We start from the raw sequence: 20,663 nt of genomic DNA, 5'->3' as shown, positions 1-20,663 counted from the left end.
ACTGAAATGAGAAGGCATTGATCATATCACGCCATTTTCGACACTGGTGAAGAAATGTCCCTCAGAACTTGTGACAATAGAGGCGTCGGTGGTGTTGGTGTCCTTTTCAACACAAACTGTGCCATGAACATTGATTCATTTGAATGCCTAACAACAAAAGCTGGACAATTACACTTGAATAGATGTGGCTCACTGCCAGCAGCTTCTATCTTTGTCGTTTACACACCAACATCCAACTACGATGAAGAAGAAATTGAGAAATTTTACATGGAGTTGGAGAAGTTCTATAAAGAAGACCATACCTTCTACAAGACTATTGTTGGTGATTTCAGTGCCAAGATAGGACCAAGAAGGTCACCCGAAGGACTCCACATCAGGACCCATGGCCTAGAATGGAACAAACAAGATGAGAGACTGAGTTCATCATGATGACCAAGACGATCCATGCTAACTCACAGTTCCAGAAGCCCAAATCTAAATGTTGGACATGGGAGTTTCCCAGTGGAAAGTCCACAACCAAATTGACCACATCATATCCAATCGAAGGTTTTGCCTGACCCATGCCACTATTGTCTCAAAATTCCAAATGTAATCGGACCATCATCTACTTCATGCAAAGTTCTACTTCACATAGCAGGGAGAAAGTTCAGCAAAGTTTTAGTTTAAGAAGAGAACTCTTAGAATAACAACCAACTGGGAGCTCTTTGGCATTATTGTGGCAACGTGGGAAGATGCCATCATTGACAACATCAACAACGAATATGATTGACTGGTTCAGAACCTGCATGATTGAGCGAGGAATGCTGACAGTGGGAAAGCCACAAACAGATACTTCTCTTCGGAAACTCTCGAGTTCATTGCCAACGTGGTTTGGCACGAACCTCAGGCAATCACAAGCTAATGTCCAAGCTTGAAAAGCCGTGCAGAGAAGCAATAAAGGAGACCTCAAAGAGAGAAGAGTGGCAGTGTTGGCCAATGTGACAGAAGCGGGGGAAAGTATTTGCCACGCTTGCCTGTCCTTCGCCAACTACAAGACCAAGATGACTGCCCTCCGACATCCTGATGATTCTATCACATCTTCCAGAAGGGCAATTGAGAGGCTTATTCACAACTTCTACTCGGACCTCTTCAACAGCCACCATACCTGCCCACGTACAAAATTTCGCAGGATGGATAAGCAGTTCCCAATGTACCTCAATTCCAAAATCCAACACGCCATTTCATCTGTAAAGATTCATACAGCACCTGGTTCAGATAAGGTCAGACCTAAACACATGAAGAATCTGCCTCCAGTACTCATCAATACACTGGCTCAGCTTTTCACAAGCTACCTGTCCGAATGCAAGGTTCCGATCCAATGGAAAACCAGCAGGACTGTTCTGTTGTACAAGAAGGGAGACATCCACAACATCGGCAATTATCGCCCAATCTGCCTGTTATCCATCGTCTACAAGTTGTTCACTCGAGTTATCATGTATAGAATAGGCAGAACACTAGATGAAGTACAACCATGGCAGCAAGCCAGGTTTGTAAAGGATTCAGCACGATCAACATATCCCCACAGTGAGCAAGATCATTGAAGTTTTGCAAGAGTTCAAGATGCCACTCTATCTAACCTTCATTGATTTAAAGAAGGACTTCAGTTCTGTTGAGACTGAAGCAGTCATCGAAGCCCTAGCCAAACAGGACTTCAACTCAGTATGTCAAGGTACTCTGTGAGCTGTATTATAGATTCACCACCAGGATCTCACTATTTTGCATTGATGTGATCATCGATGTAAGAGAAGGATTCGCAGGATGATACCATTTCACCAAAACTCTTCAGTGCTACCCTCGAGAACATCATGCAATGACTGGATTTGGAAGGAATGTGAGTGAAGATAGATGGTTGGAAACTCAACCAACTCCACTTCACTGATGATATCTTTCTAATACACCAAATACTAGCCAAGCAGCACAAATGCTGGCCAACTTCGACTATTAGTGTGGAAAGGTCAGACTGCTGCTGAATCTCAACAAAACGATGTTTATGAAAAACGAACTAGTCCCTGACATTCCATTTACTCTCAATTGAACGAACATCACTGAATGAAGCAGCTATGTGTATCTGGGCCGAGAACTCAACATAATTTTTGCACAATATTTGATGGGCTTCAAATATGGTATGAACATTGGGAACAACCTGTAAGGGTGATTAAAGGCTGCCCTAAAAGCCTCCATGCCTCTTGGAGAGGCCAGAAAGATATTGAGAGTACCCCACTCGCATGTCATGCCTGGAAAACCACCCGTAGCATATTCGATATGCCAAAAATGGTAACAACAATGGGCCTCATTTGCCTGACACCAAAAGAGCCCCCAATTCAGCGGCTTTAAGAAGGATGAGCAAGGAGAGTCTGATAAAATCTCAGGGACGAACTAGACTGCCAAAATGAAGAAAGACTAAAATGACTGTGTGTAGTTTCAAGGCAAGGATGCTGATATCAGAAGCATCCATTGAGGACCTGATGGTGCAAGTGCAGAAGATCAAGTATGACATCATTGTTCTGATTGAAACAAGAAGGCATTGATCATACCACACCTTTTTCAAAACTGGAGAAGAACTGTTCCTTGGAAGATGTGACAACAGAGGTGTCAGTAGTGGCGTCAGTGTCCTTATCAAGACGAACTTGGTGATGAGCATTGATTCATTTGAAACCCTAAAGACCTGAATTGGACAATTACACTTGAATAGATGTGGCTCACTGTCAGAAGTTTCTATCTTGATGGTCTATGCATCAACATCCAACTACGATGTAGAAATTGAGAAGTTCTACATGGAGCTGGAGAAGTTCTGTAAAGAAGACCACACATTTTATAAGATAATTATTGATGATTTTAATGCAAAGATAGGACCAAGAAGGTGATCTGAAATACTTGAATTGGGTCCCATGGCCTAGAATGGAATGAAGAGGGTGAGAGACTGTCTGAGTGAATAATGTTGATCAAGACTATCCATGGCAACTCACAATTCCAGAAGGCCGAATCTAAAATTTGGACATGGGTGACTCCCAGTGGACAGTTCCACAATGAAATTGACCACATCATATTCAACTGTAGGTTTTGCCTCACTGATGTTGCTGTTGTCCAAAAATTCAAAACGGGATTTGACCACCGTCTCATTTGTGCAAAATTCTACTTCCCAGAGCAGGGAGAAAGGACTGCAAAGTTTAAGTTTAAGAAGAGAAATCCCAGATTGACCACCAACTGAAAGCTCTTGGCACTATTGCGGTACGTGCAAAGATGTCATTGTAGAAAACATCAACGAGGAATACATTTGACTGGTTCAGCACCTCCATGATTGCACGAAAAATGCAGGGAATGGGAAAGCCACAAACAGACTCCTGTCTTCAGAAACTCTCAAGCTGATTCGCCAAGGTCGTTTGGCACAACCTTCAGCAACCACAAGCTAATGTCTGAGCTTGCAAAGCTGTGAAGAAAAGCAGTAAAAGAAGACCTCAAAGAGAGTAAAAAGAGCAGTGTTGGCCAATGCGGCAGAAGTCGGGAAAAGTATTTGCAATGCTCGACTGTCTTTCTCCAACTACAAGACCAAGATGACTGCCCTCTGATGTCCTGATGGATCTATCACGTCTTCCAGATGGGCAATGGAGAGGATTATTCATGACTTCTACTCGGATCTTTTCAACAGCCACGTCCACCTGTCCAAATACTAAATTCCGCAGGATGGATATGTAGTTCATAATGTCATCTCTTTTGAAATCCAATGCACCATTTTCTCAGTAAAGACACGTACAGCACCTGATTCAGACAAGGTCAGAATGGGAATGGGAAGGAATGGGAGTGAAGGTAGACGGCCGGCAACTATACTACTTCCGCTTTGCTGATGACATCGTTCTCATAACGCCAAACATTAGCCAACTGGCACAAATGCTGGCTAACTTCAACCGTGAATGTGGAATGTTTCATAAACAATGTTTATGAAAAACGAGCTACTCCCTGACATTCCATTTGCTCTCACTGGAAGTAACATCTCCGAATGTAGCAGCTTTTTGTAACTGGGTTGAGAACTCAACATTGGTTGACTTGGTGCCAGAATTGTGCAGTAGGAAGAGAGCAGCATGGAATGCCTTCAAGAGCATTGAAGAAGTGGTTAAGAGGACAAAGAACCTCTGGCTCCGGGCACATCTTTTCACTCCATGGTTCTTCCTGCACTGACATATGCCTCAGAGACCTCGGCCCTATGCAAACAGGATGAGAATGCTATTCGGGTATTCCAAAGAAGAATCCTAAGAGCCATCCCAGGAGTATCAAGTCTCACTTAAGTGAGAAAAGAAATCCAGAGTTCTGATCATCATCGATGGTCAAGTATCAGGAACACTGTCTCATTTGCCAAGGTGTCATAAATCAGATGGGCTGGACATGAAATCCGATTCATATATGAATGCTGTACTAGAGATGTTACCAACTGGATTTCACGGGACGTCAAAAGATCAAGTGGCTGCCCACCAACGAGATGGTCAACTTATTGTCAAAACCCTGAATAAATGATTTGAGGCTCTTTCCTTTCCGGGAGTGAACAGATATCATTGGGCTACACTCACATGGGACAGGGACAAATGGAGACGTTACTGGCGTCCGCCTCAGCAAATCGAAGATAAACGGATGACAAGTGACACAAGTGATCAAATAAACAACATGTTTTTAAAACCTAGAATAAGAATTGTACATAATGTTAATGCAAGAAAGGTCATAACATAGTTAATAGTGGAAATGGAATACAGAGAAGAAAAAATAGAAAATAGTAACAAACCGGTGGCTCTATTAAAAAGATAAAGTTTACAAAACTTTGGATAATGTAACCAAGGACTAAAGAGTGATGACTCAAGTAGAATATTATAAATTAAAAAGGGACATTACAATTGATACCAGAGATGTGTGAATACACAGACTATCATAAAGATAGTATTAAAAATTATATGTTGGGGCTGGAGCAATGGCACAGCGTGTAGGGAGTTTGCCTTGCACGCAGCTGACCCTGGTTCTATTCCCAGCATCCCATATAGTCCGCTGAGCACTGCTAGGAGTAATTCCTGAGTGCAGAGCCAGAAGTGACCCCTGTGCATCGCCAGGTGTGACCCAAAAAGCAAAAAAAATAAAAATAAAAAATATATGTCAACAAATGTAATAACCTAGAATGAGTGGATATGTGCCAAGAAAAGCTAGTCAGCTAAAATTGAATTACAAAGAAATATTAAAAATAAACTGACCAATAGCAGGTGCAAAAAGATTGATCAGTAATTTTAAACACCTCACAGGGCTGGAATGGGGGTTAATGATGTATCTGTTCATGAACTCAGTTTGTTTTACTATCTTGGCTATATAAGCATGTTGCAGTGAACACAGAGGATAAAATGTAGACATTTTATATTAGAATAATTTTAATCTACCTCATCTATCCCAAATGTGGGGTAATTTTTGAAGCAATTTTGCAATTTATTTGCTGAAACAATATAGCTCTATTTTAATTTTGTTGATGAAACTGTACTGTTTTCCATAGTGAATGCCTTATTTCCATTCCAGCAAGAGTACACAAATTCTCACCCCCCATATCCTGAAACCCTGTAACTTTAAAAAGAAAACATAGCAAATAAACTCTTTGGCACTGGTAATGAAAGTGGTTATGCTTTCATATGGCCTCACACACACAAGTATGAAAAGAGAAAAATTGATAACTAGTTTAGGACTTCACCAAACAGAAAAGTTGCAGCACAGCAAAAGAAGCAGTCACCCAAACAATTTGATCAACTAAGTTTTCTATAATCAGGGTTAGATGAGCTATGAAATGGGTGACTAGATTCAGAAACTGTATATATTATGAATTATCAAATGTTTAAATATTTCACAATTCAACAAAAAACAAGAGTAAAATAATCATGTTTAAAAACTAGGAAAATTGGGGCCAGAGAGGTAGTACAGTGAAGAAAATGCTTGCCTTAAATGCAGCTGACGTTGGTTTGATCTACAGTACCCTGTATGGTTCACTTAACTCTTCCATGAGCGTTCCCTGAGCATAGATAGAGCCAGAAATAAATCCTGACCACTGATGGGTGTGACTCCAAATATTAGTAAATAAAAATTTAAAAGCAGAAAACCTGAATAGACAATGTCTGAAAAATGATACATGGATGATCATTAGATATAAGGCAAGGGGGTCAACACAACTAATTGTCAGGGCAATGGAAAAACCACAGTGCAATATATTCTCATACTGTTAGAGTGTTAGAGTGACAGACTGGAGCGATAGCACAGTGGGTAGGCCAATATGCCTTGCACGCAGTCCTCCTGGGTTCAATTCCTCCGCCCCTCTCAGAGATCCCGGCAAGCTACCGAGAGTATCTTGCCCCATGGCAGAGCCTGGCAAGCTACCCATGGCATATTCGATATTCCAAAAATAGTAACAATAAGTCTCACTATGGAGATATTACTGGTGCCCGCTTGAGCAAATTGAAGAGCAACGGGATGAAAGAGAAACAGTGATACTGTTCGAGTGAATTTCATTTAGAATCACAGAAGATAAGAAGTATTGCCAGTGGTTTGGAGAAAAGGGAATCTTTTTCACGACTGATATAAATGTGCCTATCTTATGATGTTACAATCCAATTTCTGGGAATATGTCTAACGCTATCAAAATAGAATATTGATACAATATCTGCACTCTTATAACCATTGAAGTTTTTCATAATAGCCCTGTAAAAATGTGTAAGGATGTATGTACATATAAAAGAATTCACACTGAAATTTTATTCAGTCATAAGAAGAAAGTCTTGTCATTTGTTGTAACACAGTAACAGATGGAACTTGAAGGCATTACTTTAAGTAAAATAATTCAGTAAGGAAAAAACAAACCATTTATGCCATAATTTATACATGAGATCTAGGAAACTATATTTATAAAAATAGTGGAAGAAAATAACACTGATTCTCAAAGTCTTGCATGTGTGAATTGGAAATGTTAAGGACACAAACTCAAAACATATGAGTTCTGAAGATAAAATGCACAGCACAGTGATCATAACCAATATCACTGTGCTATAAGCTATAAAGCACCTAAGAGACTAAATAGTAATTGCCCTTGCTGCATAAATAGTATTTCTGTAATGTGATAAAGATGTTAGTTAACACTTTGGTGGCAGCCATTTTGATAGCATTATAACTTATTTAACATCATAACGTTTATGCCAATTATGCTTCCATGATTGACTGGAGCAATAGCACAGCGGGTAGGGCATTTGCCTTGCACACAGCCAACCCGGGTTCGATTCCTCTGTCCCTCTCAGAGAGCCCAGCAAGTTATCCAGAGTATCCAGCTCCCAAAGCAGAGCCTGGCAAGCTCCTCGTGGCATATTCAATATGCCAAAAATAGTAACAAGAAATCTCACAATGGAAATGTTACTAGTGCCCGCTTGATCATATCAATGAACAACGGGACAATAGTGCTACAGTGCTACAATGTTTTGATGAAAAAATCGACAAAAACCAACAATTTCTTTAAATGCAGAAGAAAAGATATTTTCCTTTACAGATCTCTTGGTTCAGTAGTCATGACAGAATTTTGCTATCTAGTTTTAGATTCTTGACCTTTTAAATATTAAAATTCCAAAAGTAAAATTATAGTCTTTGTTTAAAATAGCAAGTTGTTTCTCTCTCCTGAATTGTGACTCATATTACACCTGGGGTCACATTTAATAGAAAGAGAATACCATGGTGCCATAGGGAATATTTTATCATTTCAAGGAATGAAAGGAATTTTTGCTTGACTTCTGGCCAAAAGATTGTTAGCTGATTTACTTATATGAATGGTATTATCATTTTTACTTCTACCAATATTTTGGAATAAAAGAGCAGAAATGAAAAGTTGCCCTTAACAGGCACAAAATAACTTATTTTATATTGCTTGTTACAACTAACTTTCTCTTCTTTCTTTCTTTCTTTCTTTCTTTCTTTCTTTCTTTCTTTCTTTCTTTCTTTCTTTCTTTCTTTCTTTCCTTCTCTTCCTTCCTTCTTTCTTTCTTTCTTTCTTTCTTTCTTTCTTTCTTTCTTTCTTTCTTTCTTTCTTTCTTTCTTTCTTTCTTTCTTTCTTTCTTTCCTTCCTTCCTTCCTTCCTTCTTTCTTCTTTCTTTCTTTCTTTCTTTCTTTCTTTCTTTCTTTCTTTCTTTCTTTCTTTCTTTCTTTCTTTCTTTCTTTCTTTCTTTCTTTCTTTCTTCTTTCTCTCTCTCTTTCTTTCTTTCTTCTCTTTCTTTCTTTCTTTCTTTCTTTCTTTCTTTCTTTCTTTCTTTCTTTCTTTCTTTCTTTCTTTCTTTCTTTCTTTCTTTCTTTCTTTCTTTCTTTCTTTCTTTCTTTCTTTCTTTCTCTCTCTTTCTCTCTCCCTCTCATCTCGCCAGCCTCCCTCTTCCTCTCTCTTGCTCATCTTTTTTTCTTTTATAGTGCAGGAGATGACACCTATATATATAGATGAATACAGATAATCTCCTGAATTCCACAAAACTATAAATCAATGATAAATTGATATAGAAAAACAGTTTTCTCAAAAACTATCTACATCCAGGTACATAACTATTAAAATTATTATTAGGAATAATTCTGTGCTAATTCATTTGAATGGTTCCATAAAAGATAAAGCCTACAAATGTAAACTTAGTGAGTGAAGGTAGTTAAGGAAAATTTAAGGAGAAAACCTGAAAATAGAACGTTAATTTATCTAATTATAAATTTTTTAATCCAATAAATTTACATTAAGTGACTTTATTCATTGCCCTTAATGAAAAATCCTTTATGGATTTGTGTTGAGTACCTTTTAAATTTTAGTTTTGAAAAGTAATCTTATTTGTCTAATAAATACTAAGAGATACATGAGTCTTTATACTGCCTTTATACATAAATGCAAGAGGCTTAAGGTTAACCTCTGTGCACTCATTGTCAGATACACTAATATTTAACTTTAAATTTTATGGCAGCATTATTTAACTTCATTTCAGATAGCACAGAGGGTAAGTGTTTGCCTTGTACGCGACTGACCTGGGGTTGGATTCCTCCATCCCTCTCGGAGAGTATAAAAGCTAGCGAGAGTATCTTGCCCACATGGTATAGCCCAGCAAGCTACCTTTGGCCTAAGCTACCTTTGGCCTATATTTTTTCTTTTCTTATAATAATTTATTTATGACAATGTATAACACTTATGAACACATTACATGAGTATTTTCAGCATTACTGATAACAGTTTCTACTTTTGAGTTCCAGAAAAATACATGAATTTTTATGTATAAATTTCCAATGTTATAGTCTAGCTTGAGTAGACATGGTATTGAAATTTTGGGCTACATTTCAAAAGATTGTGATATTTTCAACAGCACCCTCAGTACTTTCAGAGAGTTGGCAAAAATGACATAATGTAGGATAAATCAATGTACATAAAATTGAAACTTCCCCAAAGAAATCACAAACCATACAGAATAATTTTTTGGTGATGCAAAACCTAATTTATAAAACTAAATTTCACAGGTTTAGTGAAATTATCTGTATTAATTGTTTTTATTTTATTTAATTTTATCCAATTTCTTGAAAATACACTAAAAGTACATATTATTATTGTTTTCCCTGACACTCAATAAATCCATGCATACATTTTTATGAGGAAGAGGACACTTAGCAACTTTTAAAGTTATTTATTTATTTATTTATTCATTTAAAAGAGTCATAGAAAAAAAGAGTCTCTTGCCCGCAGGCCTGGCTGTCTTCCCCGAAGCCCCTCGGAGGGGATGGGCTCCAGCTTCCCTTCCCACCCTGAGCAGAGCTCCCGGCAGAATAAGACCACCAGAACCTAGCTACAGCTATGCTGGAGGCCGCTCTCCACATGTTCGGACAGGTCTCATGCATCTTTAGCCTACTTCTCCCTCTAGGAGAAACTGGCAATCTTCTGAGAGTTTCCTGCCCACATGGGACAGCCTTGCAAGCTTCCCATGGTGTATTCCTATGCAAAATCCAGTAACAAGCTGGATCTCATTCCCCTGACCCTGAAGAGCCCCCAGTGCAACATTCATTAGGAGGGCCGAGTCAAAATGGACTTCTAAGATCTCAGAGAAAGGACGAAATGAGATGTTACTGAGCCCACCCGAGAAATCGGTGATTAATAGGATTTTGTGTGTGTGTGTGATTTATTTATTTATTTATTTATTTATTTATTTATTTATTTATTTATTTATTTTTATTAGTGAATCACCGTGAGTGTACAGTTACAAATTTATACATTTTCGTGCTTGTGTTTCCATCATACAAAGTTCAGAACGCATCCCTCCACCAGTGTGCATTCTCTACCACCAATGAACCCAGTAACCCTCCCACCCCCAGTCCTACTCCCCACCTCCCCCCTTGGCTCTTTGGCAGGGCATTCCCTCCTTTTGTTCTCTCTCTCCTTTTGGGTGTTGTGGTTTGAGATAGGGGTATTGAGTGGCCATTGTGTTCAATCTGTAGTCTACTCTCAGCACACTTCTGCTTTCCCAAGGGTTACTCCAACCACATTTTACTTGGTGTTCTCTTCTCTATCTGAACTGCCTTTTCCTCAGCATATGAGGTGGCTTCCGAGCCATGGAGCAAAACTCCTGGTACTTATTTCTACTATTATTGGGTGTTAGTCTCCTATTCTGTGATTTTATATTCCACAGATGAGCACAATCTTTCTATGTCTGTCTTTTTCTTTCTGACTCATTTCACTTAGCATGATACTTTCCATGTTGATCCACTTATGAAAAGTTAATGATTTCATCTTTTCTAACAGGTGCATAGTATTCCATCATATAGATGTACCAAAGTTTCTTTAACCAGTCATCTGTTCTCAGGCACTTGGGTTTTTTCCATATTCTGGCTATTGTAAACAGTGCTTCGATGAACGTATAAGTGCAGGTGTCATTTTGACTATACATTTTGCTTCTCCGGGATATATTCCCAGATGTGGTATTGCTGGGTCAATTTCTAATTTTTTGAGAATCATCTATATTGTTTGCCAAAAAGGACTGAACCAGTTGGCATTCCCACCAGCAGTGTAGAAGGGTCCCTTTCTCCCCACATCCACGCCAACAGCGGCTGCTTTTGTTCTTTTGGATGTGTGCCAATCTCTGTGGTGTGAGAGGTATCTCATAGTTGTTTTGATCTGTATCTCCCTGATGATCAGTGATGAAGAGCATTTTTTAATGTGCTATTTGGCTATTTGTATATCTTCCTTGAAAAAGTTTCTGTTCATTTGTTTGCCCCATTTTCTCATGGGGTTGGATGTTTTCTTCTTGTATAGTAAAACCAGTATCTTGTATACCCTTGGTATCAACCTCTTATCAGATAGGTATTGGGTGACTATCCTTTCCCATTCTGTAGATTGTCTTTGTATTCTGGTCACTGTATCTTATGTGGTACAGAAGCTTCTTAGTTTAATATAGTCCCATTTGTTTATCTCTGTTTCCATTTGGTTGGTCAGTTGCGTATAATCTTTGAAGATACCTTTAGCTTCAATATCGTGGAGGGTTTTACCAACCTTGTCTTCAATGTACCTTATGGTTTGTGGTCTAATGTTGAGGTCTTTAATTCATTTTGATTTGACATTTGTGCATGGTGTCAGGTCGAGGTCTAAGCCCATTCTTTTGCAAGTGGTTGTCCATTTATGCCAGGACCATTTGTTAGAGAGGCTTTCCTTGCTCCATTTCACATTTCTTGCTCCCTTATCAAAGATTAGATGATCCTACATTTGGGGTTATGTGTAGGGATATTTTACCCTATTCTGTTGGTCTGCAGCTCTCCCTTTTTCCAGTGCCATGTTGTTTTAATTGTTACTGCTTTGTAGTAAAGTGTAAGGTTGGGGAAGGTGATGCCTCCCATTGTCTTTTTCCCAAGAATTGTTTTAGCTATCCATCAGCATTTGTTGTTCCATATGAATTTCAGGATTGCCTGATTCATTTCATTGAATAATTTCATGGGTATCCTTATAGGGATCGTGTTGAATTTATATAATGCTTTGGGAAGCATTGCCATTTTGACAATGTTGATTCTCCCTATCTATGAGCAGGGGATATGTTTCCATTTCCTCTTTTATTTAATGGAGTAGTGTTCTATAGTTTTCTTTGTAGAGATCCTTTACTTCCTTAGTTAAGTTGATTCCGAGGTAAATTAATTTTCTGGGACATGATTGTGAATGGGATTACTTTTTTCATGTCCCTTTCCTCTGTCTCATTGTTTGCATACAAGAAGGCCATGGACATTAAGGTATTGATTTTATAACAATTTTAAAGTCTATTGTTTTTAAGAGTTTCTTGGTTGAGGTCTTAGGCTTCTCTAGATATAGCGTCATATCATCTGTGAATAGTGAGAATTTGATTTCTTCCTTTCCTATCTGGATGCCTTTAATATCTTTTTCTTGCCTAACAGCTATTACAAATACTTCCAGTACTATATTGAACAGAATTGGTAAGAGTGGGCATCCTTGTCTTGTTCCTGATCTTAGAGAAAAGGCCCTTAGTTTTTCCCCATTGAGGATAATTCTTCCCATAGGTTTGTGGTAGATGGCTTTGACTATCTTGAGGAAAGTTCCTCTGAAATCCATTTTGGTGAGAATTTTGATCATGAACGGGTGTTGGATATTGTCAAATGTTTTCTCTACAACTTTTGAAATGATCATATGATTTTTATCTTTACTTTTGTTGATATGATGGATTATGTTGATTGATTTCTGAATGTTAAACCATCCTTGCATTCCTGGGATGAATGCAAGGTCATGGTGTATGATCTTTTTGATGAGTTGTTGGATCCTATTTGCTAATATTTTGCCGAGGGTCTTTACAACAGTGTTCATCAGGGATATTGGTCTATAATTTTCTTTCTTAGTTGTGTCTTTGTTTGCTTTTGGTATTAGGGAGATATGTGCCTCATAGAAACTGTTTAGCAGAGTTCTTGTTTCTTCAATTTCCTGGAAAATCTTGAGGAGAACTGGCAACAGGTCCTCTTAAAATGTTTTGAAGAATTCGCTAGTGAATCAATCTGGACCTGGGCTTTTGTTTTGGGGAAGACTTTTGATTACAGTTTCAAGTTCCTTGATATTAATGGGTATATCCAGTTATTCCAAGTCTTCTTGGTTCAGCCTTGGGAGATTGTAGGAATCAAGGAATTTATCCATTTCTTTTGAGTTCTCTTGTTTTGTGGCATACAGACTTTCAAAGTAGTCTCTGATGATGTTTTAAATTTCATTGGTATCTGTTTTTATGTCCCCTTTTTCATATCTGATTTGGTTTATTAGGGTTCTCTCTCTCTTTCTTTGTGAGTCTTGCTAGCGGTTTATCAATCTTGTTTATTTTCGCAAAGAACCAGCTCTTGGTTTCATTGACTTTTCGGATTGTTTTCTAGGTTTCCATGTTGTTAATTTCTGCTCTAAGTTTTATTATTTCTTTCCTTCGGGCTGGTTTGGCTTCCCTAAGCTGGTCCTTTTCTAAGATCTGAAATGTGAAGTCAAGCTATCTATGTAGGCCCTTTCTTCCTTCCTGACGAATGCTTGCAAGAGCTATAAATTTTCCCCTTAACATGGCTTTAGCTGCGTCCCATAGATTTTGCTAGCTCATGTCTTCATTCTCCTTTTTTTTTGAGGTATCTTTTTATTTCTTCCTTGATTTCATTCCTCACCCACTGATTGTTCACAATGAGTTTTTTAATTTCCAGGTGTTAGATTTGATTCTCTGCATCTGTATGTGATTAGCTTCTATCTTCAATGCATCGTGCTCTGAAAAGATAGTTAATACAATTTCTTTCTTCCCGATTCTATTGAGGTATGTTTTGTGACCCAGCACATGGTCTACTTTGAAAAATGTTCCATGTGCACTGGAAAAGAATGTGTATTCTTTCTTTTGGGGGTGTAAAGTCCTCTATAGGTCTATTAGCTCTCTGTCTTCCATTTCTTCCTTCAGAGTCAGAGTTTCCTTGCTGAGTTTTGTTCTTATCAATCTATGCAGAGGTGATAAAGCAGTGTTGAAGTCTCTGACTACTATTGTGCTGCTAATGATGTCCTCCTTAAAGTCTGTTAGCTGTTGTTTCAAGTAGCTAGCTGGTCGCTCCTTAGGTGTGTATATGGTTAAGAGTGTGATTTCTTCGCGTTGTACTTATCCCTTGATAAATAGAAAATGACCCTTGAAATCCCTTCTAATTTTGTTCTACCTGAAATTTTTGTTGTTTGTGGCGAATTTGATATGCCAAAAACTGTAAGAAAAGAAAGTCACAATAGAGATGTTACTGGTGCCCGCTCAAGCAAATCGATGAACAAGGGGACAAAAGTGCTACAGGGCTACAGTAATTCATTGTCTCAGAATGCCTGGGACTTAATATTCTGATTCTAGAACTGTTATGTGCCCTTGTAAATTTAAGTAACTTCTATAACCCATCTTATTTATTCATAAAATAATGATTATTAATACAATTTGATTCCAATAAAAGAGAAATATACATAAAGCTACGTTTATATTATTTTTATCCTTCTTGATCAAGCATGTGATAAGTGATTCTCATCAATGTCTTTATTGTAAAAAACATATATTTAATTGTGTTTACCATTATAATTTGTTATCCTTTAATTTTTTATTGTTTTCTTGACCCTGAAAGCCACAATAATGTCCATATGGAAATTATAAAATACCAAAAAGAGACATAAAATAAATATATATGATTTAATAAAAATTTTCTAGAGTTTATGCTAAGATAATAGAGACTCAATTTTGCATATAAGTATGCACTTATACTTAAATATCTGTTTTTGCTTTGAATTTCCAATTGTATTAAAGAAAATTAAACTGTTGAATTTATAACTTTCTTCAGTAATGTTTTAGATGCTCTTCATTGTCTCATGGATCCCCCGGGGAACAGAAACTACACTACAATAACAGAGTTTATTTTACTGGGCTTAACTGATGACCCCGTTCTTCGAATCATCCTCTTCCTGATCATCCTTTGCATCTACCTGGTGACCATCTCTGGCAACCTCAGCACAATCACTCTTATCAGGGTGTCTTCTCAGCTCCATCATCCTATGTACTTTTTTCTGAGTCATTTGGCTTTAGTTGACATAGGCTATTCCTCTTCTGTCACTCCCAACATGCTTGTAAACTTCTTGGTGGAGAAAAACACAATCTCTTATCTGGGATGTGGCATCCAGCTTGGTTCAGGTGCTTTTTTTGGGACGACTGAGTGCATCCTTCTGGCTTCCATGGCCTATGATCGCTTTGTGGCAATTTGCAACCCACTGTTGTATACCAACAAAATGTCTACACAAGTCTGTGTTCAGTTACTAGTAGTGGCTTACATTGGTGGTATTTTTGTTGCTTCTTCCTTCACTATTTCATTCTTTTCTTTGTTCTTTTGTGGACCAAATAAAGTGAGTCATTTCTTCTGTGATTTTACTCCTTTAATTGAACTCTCATGCTCTGATGCCAGTATCCCTGCAGTGGTCCCCTCCATTACTGCTGGCTCCATCATTGCGGTCACAGTGTTCATCATAGCCATCTCCTATGTCTACATCCTCATCACCATCCTGAAGATGCGCTCCACTGAGGGGCGCCAGAAAGCCTTCTCCACCTGCACCTCCCACCTCACTGCAGTCACTCTGTTCTATGGGACTGTCACATTCATTTACATGACTCCCAAGTCCAGTTACTCAACTAACCAGAACAAGGTGGTGTCTGTGTTCTACACAGTGGTGATCCCCATGCTGAACCCCCTCATCTACAGCATCAGAAACAATGAGATTAAAGGAGCTCTGAAGAGACAGCTTGCTAGAAGGATATTTTCTTAGTGAAGCATGTTGTTTTATATTTTAATATTATTTTTAATGTAATAATAAGAATAAACAGCATCACTGTATCATTGTATCACTTTATTCCATTGCTCATCGACTTGCTTGAACGGGCACCAGTAACATCTCTATTGTGAGATTCTTTGTTGCTGTTATTGGCATATCGAATACGCCACAGGTAGCTTGCCAGGCTCTGCCGTGCAATCTAGATACTTGAATACAGGTCCAAGACCTGCAAGGCAGACGTCTTCTAAACTCAGTGCACTATCTCTCCAGCCCCTCTGGATTTCCTTCCCAGTGCCACAAATAATGCCGGTTTCATCAATATACTGAACGTTAGTTTTTTTTTACATTTTTATATGTGCAAAGACTACAGATAGCATGTCTGTGGAAAAATATAGCCATTTGCATGCCATAATATTTTTATTGAATGTGTGAGTTGAATGATCTACATCCATGGTGAGTCACCTTAAAAATGTAAATTATAGTAGAAATATATGTTGTTTCAAATGAAAAATACTTAATCAGTTAAAAACCATTTTATTGTTTATTCAGTTTTTGGAAAAATAAATCTCTGAGTTCAGGTTCTTGTACTTCTAATCCTTTACAACTATGCCCAGTTTCAGCTGCCATTTATCCTCAAAGGAGTGTGGTAACTATGCATAAGTCTGACACTAAGAGAAAAATGACCAAGTTTAACCAGAGAGTACATTGGAGCAGGAACATCATTTCTAGTAATGGTTTCTTTCCACCTTGTTTTGGTTTCCTGACCTCTAGTCCAGTCTCCATAAACCCCCAGATGAATGACAGGTCTCTGACTGACCTGTAATCTCTAACAGTCTAGATTTGGTAAATTCTCTGTGAGAAGAAACAAGTTCTTGAACTTTTCTGGGTCTGAGTAGGACAAACTTTCAGATCGTGTTCATGCTTAGATTTTGGTATTACTCAGGGAGCTAGGGAGACAGAATTGTCTCTCTCCTGTGTGGTAGCTCAATGAACTCCTTTACAGGGCTTAATCAACACATATATTCAGATCTGTGGAATAGTTATTACTTTTTGACCCTTTTTGATGTGTCAGATACAAATTCGCTTTTTTATTTGCATTAATTATTAAGACTTTAAATTATTTAATCCACTTTTTATTTATTCATACATCTAAAAATTATGTTGAAAATCTTCAGTATCTAATGTTCCTAAATTTCAGGAACTATCATTGGTGTTTGAGAATGCAAGTGAAAAAATATCAAATATATATTGACTTATGGAATTTATCTTATAGTATAAGGGAGATGATTTAACAAGTTAGTGATTGAAATAATTTGAAAGGTTTCATATGTTGGCAAATGAATTACCAGAGCGGATTAGGGGAAAGGAACAATCCAGGGAAGGATGGCAAGGTAAGTCTCCCTGAGAATATATATTTATGCAAGATTGCAGGCAATATGCTCAATTCTTATTAACTTTGATTTGGAAAAATATAATCTGCAAGTCTAGTCTTTCTTAGGCTTGCTTATAATTCATCTCTGAGGTTTCTCTCTAATAAATGGCAGACTTCTTGATTTTTTTTTATGGTTAGACTGGAGTAAATTAAAGTAACTTTATTATTATTTTTTGACATTTTAATTAAAAAAATTTTTTTAATTAGTGAGTCACAGTGAGGGTACAGTTACAGATTCAAACATTTTGTGCTTGTTTTTCCCTCATGCAGTGTTCGGGTGCCCATCCCTCCACCAGCGTCCATTCTCCACTACCAATGAACCCAGTATTCTCCCACTCCCCAATCCCATCCCCCCCACCCCAACCTGCTTCTGTGGCAGGGCATTCCAATTTGTTCTCTCTCTCTCCTTTTGCCTGTTGTGGTCTGCAATAGGGGTACTGAGTGGCCATCATGTTCAGACACTAGTCCACTTTCAGCGCGCATTTCCCTTACCACGTGGGATCTCCACTCACAATTTACTTGGTGTTCCCTTCTCCATTTTGTGTGACTTTCCCCAGCGTGTGAGGCCAAGTTCCAAGCTATGGAGTAAACCTCCTGGTATTGTATACTACTATTCTTGGGTATTAATCTCCTATTCTGCACTTGGGTTTTTTCCAAGTTCTGGCTATTGTAAACAGTGCCGTGAAGAACATATAAGTGCAGATGTCATACTCTGAAGAAACAGACTTCTTGATCTTATTAAGTCCCATTATGAATAAAATTAAGCACATGATAGAACATTAAGTGTCTTAAATATTATGCTTCAGCTTATAGGAAATAAGGCATTGCCTCACCAGCAACTGTGAGAACTCAGACAACCAAACCTAACACAAAGGTACTTCTTTTCTGTGCAAAACAGGAGCCAGACAAAGGGTTACAATGTTAGGTTCAGGTTTAATGTTGTCTTGGGTGGAAAAGAGGAGTAGGTAAAAACCCAAAGCATGTCAATTTGATGATGTTAGTCGTTTCAACTGTATGTTTGGGACAGAAAACATGAGCAAGTCTTATAACATTTTAGTTTGGGTTACTAGGGAGTCTCAGCCTTGAAAGGATATAAAATGAGCAAATATGTGTGGTGACTCAGGAATTATGAATAAGCATCAAAATAAAATACCTCAAGGCACAATTATTCCTAGACACAATTATTTACTGATCACTCACTAACAAACAAAAAAGCAAAGACAAGGCAATGAAATAAGGTGTCAAAAATGGAAGTCTATGGAAATAATAGGTCAGAGAAATAGAATAATAAAGATTAAGCTAAGGAAATTAATAGACACAAGCAATTTCTTTACTTAAAAAGATAAAAGTACAACTTGGATATCTATGCAATCATAAAAATTAAGGTTTTATGCAAGTAATCAATAAACTTCATTACTGAACATTTTAACTGGTAGTATTTAAACCTATCATTTTCTTTTTGGGAATCACAATTCTACAGATTTTTAAACTGGATCACAAGAGACAACTGAGACACAAAAGCTATCCGAACTTAGAAGTTTCAGGACCATAATTGAGAGCAACATAGATAAAAATAATGTCATATATACATATATGTATATATATATATAGAGAGAGAGAGAGGTCTTAGGAAATATATGTTCTTGTAAGAATAGTTGTTCTCAGGTAACATTATTTATAAAATGATATATTCAATATATTGCCCTAACAATCTTACAGTTGTAACATTTTACAGCTAAAGAATAATTTTTGTTATAAAATATGCTGCATAGTTGACATTTCTTTTTATTAAGATATAGAGGACACAGAACATTCATGAATGTCAACTTTGTCCTTAGAGAAATCAAGGGATTTTGATTTGTTTTCCATAAAGAAGATATTTATAATCTTGCTATTTAAATGTCATATTGTTTTTCTATACAAATATTTACTATTCTATACTGCATCACAAGCAAAACATAAAGACCCTGAGTGGTCACCTGAGATATTGGTCATCTGCTCTTTATACCAGTCAGGCTTTTCCTAGACACTATTGAATTCGTGTGGGCATTGTGTACAACAAATCATGCCAAAATTTTTGTTTTCTTTTTTCTTTATTCTTATCCTACTCTTTTCCTTCCTTTTTCCTTCTCTTTTCTTCTCCTCTTTTTCTTCTCTTCTGCCTCTGTATTTTTTTGAAAAATTATATTTTTGGCAAAAGTGCCTATTTATTAGAGAAAGAATGTACTGATAATATAATTTTAGCAAAATCAAATTTCCTAGTTGATGTTACTTGTCTCAGTAACAATCATATAGCAGATATACATTAATGTAATTGGTGGATGTCAGCCCTCTTCAGAATAAAATGTGTCCGTGTCCCAGCCTGCATCTCAGACCCATACATTCACTGCCATCCCCCCCGGCCCCAGACGACCTCCCCAGCTGGCAGCATGCTGATCCCCAGATATAAAGCCTTTTTCTCTTCGAGCCCACATATTATCCTGAAACCCATCAATATGTTGTTTCATCTCAGCCTTCATTACCTATGTCATGTCCAAGAGTAACATCCTAGCTATATGTAAACAGTTGGACAATAAACCACAAGACTTCACATATGATTAAAGAACATTTGAGAGGGAGGACATGTTCTAGAAGGGGATAATAAAAAGGCAAACACCATTGACCGAGCACATCCAGAATCCTTTTTCGCAATAAGAGGGAACAGGGATACTGATATTGAAGGTCCCTCTTCCATACCACCACAACAAAATGAAGAAAGAGTGCAAATCCCCACCATAAGGAGAGAACGATGAAAGGAGTCTAGAACCCTCAATAGGCATTTCCTGAAAACTCGAGCTCCCTGATAAAGAATTCTGAGTTGAATTCCTCAAGATGTTAAATGAATTCAATGGAAAGATTGAAAAGTTAAAGGAGGACCTTACAGAAACAATACAACAGACAGCCGAGAAATTATGGGAAGAAATGAGAGCAGAAATAAAAAACCTACAAAAAGAAAGGAAGGATTCGATAGATGAAATAAGACTCTGTGGCTGCCCTCAACAATAGAATGACTACAGTGAAAGAAAGAAACAGTGAGCCTGAAGATGAGCTGCAAGAAGCCTACAGGCAACAACAAACAATGGGGAGAGACCTCAAAATAGCTCTAGGGTGACTCAGAGTCCTAAAAGATGATTTCAAGAGGAAAAACATTAGATTCAATGGAGTAACAGAAGGACAGGGAAGCAACCCCAGTGAAAAAGCCACAGTCAAACAAATCATTGCTGAAAAGTTCCCAAAGCTGGAGAATGCAGGCATCCAGAGTCAAGGTGCCCAAAGGGTGCCAGCTAAAATATACCCTAACAGAAAAACCCCAAGAGATACCAT

The 20,663-nt window shown here is 37.7% G+C and overlaps 1 protein-coding gene across 1 annotated transcript; it reads left to right on the top strand.

Annotated features, from left to right (window-relative positions):
- Positions 1-14,917: 14,917 nt before the first annotated feature.
- Positions 14,918-15,862, top strand: LOC101546568 (olfactory receptor 502-like). Its single transcript, XM_004613633.2, has one exon. It carries the CDS (start codon positions 14,918-14,920, stop codon positions 15,860-15,862), a length of 945 nt encoding a protein of 314 aa, XP_004613690.2.
- The last annotated feature ends 4,801 nt before the right edge of the window (positions 15,863-20,663 follow it).

Source organism: Sorex araneus, chromosome 6 (genome assembly GCF_027595985.1).
Source record: "Sorex araneus isolate mSorAra2 chromosome 6, mSorAra2.pri, whole genome shotgun sequence".
NCBI lineage: Eukaryota > Metazoa > Chordata > Mammalia > Eulipotyphla > Soricidae > Sorex > Sorex araneus.
Note: the sequence above shows the minus strand (reverse complement) of the source record. Positions and strands in the feature narration are given on the sequence as shown.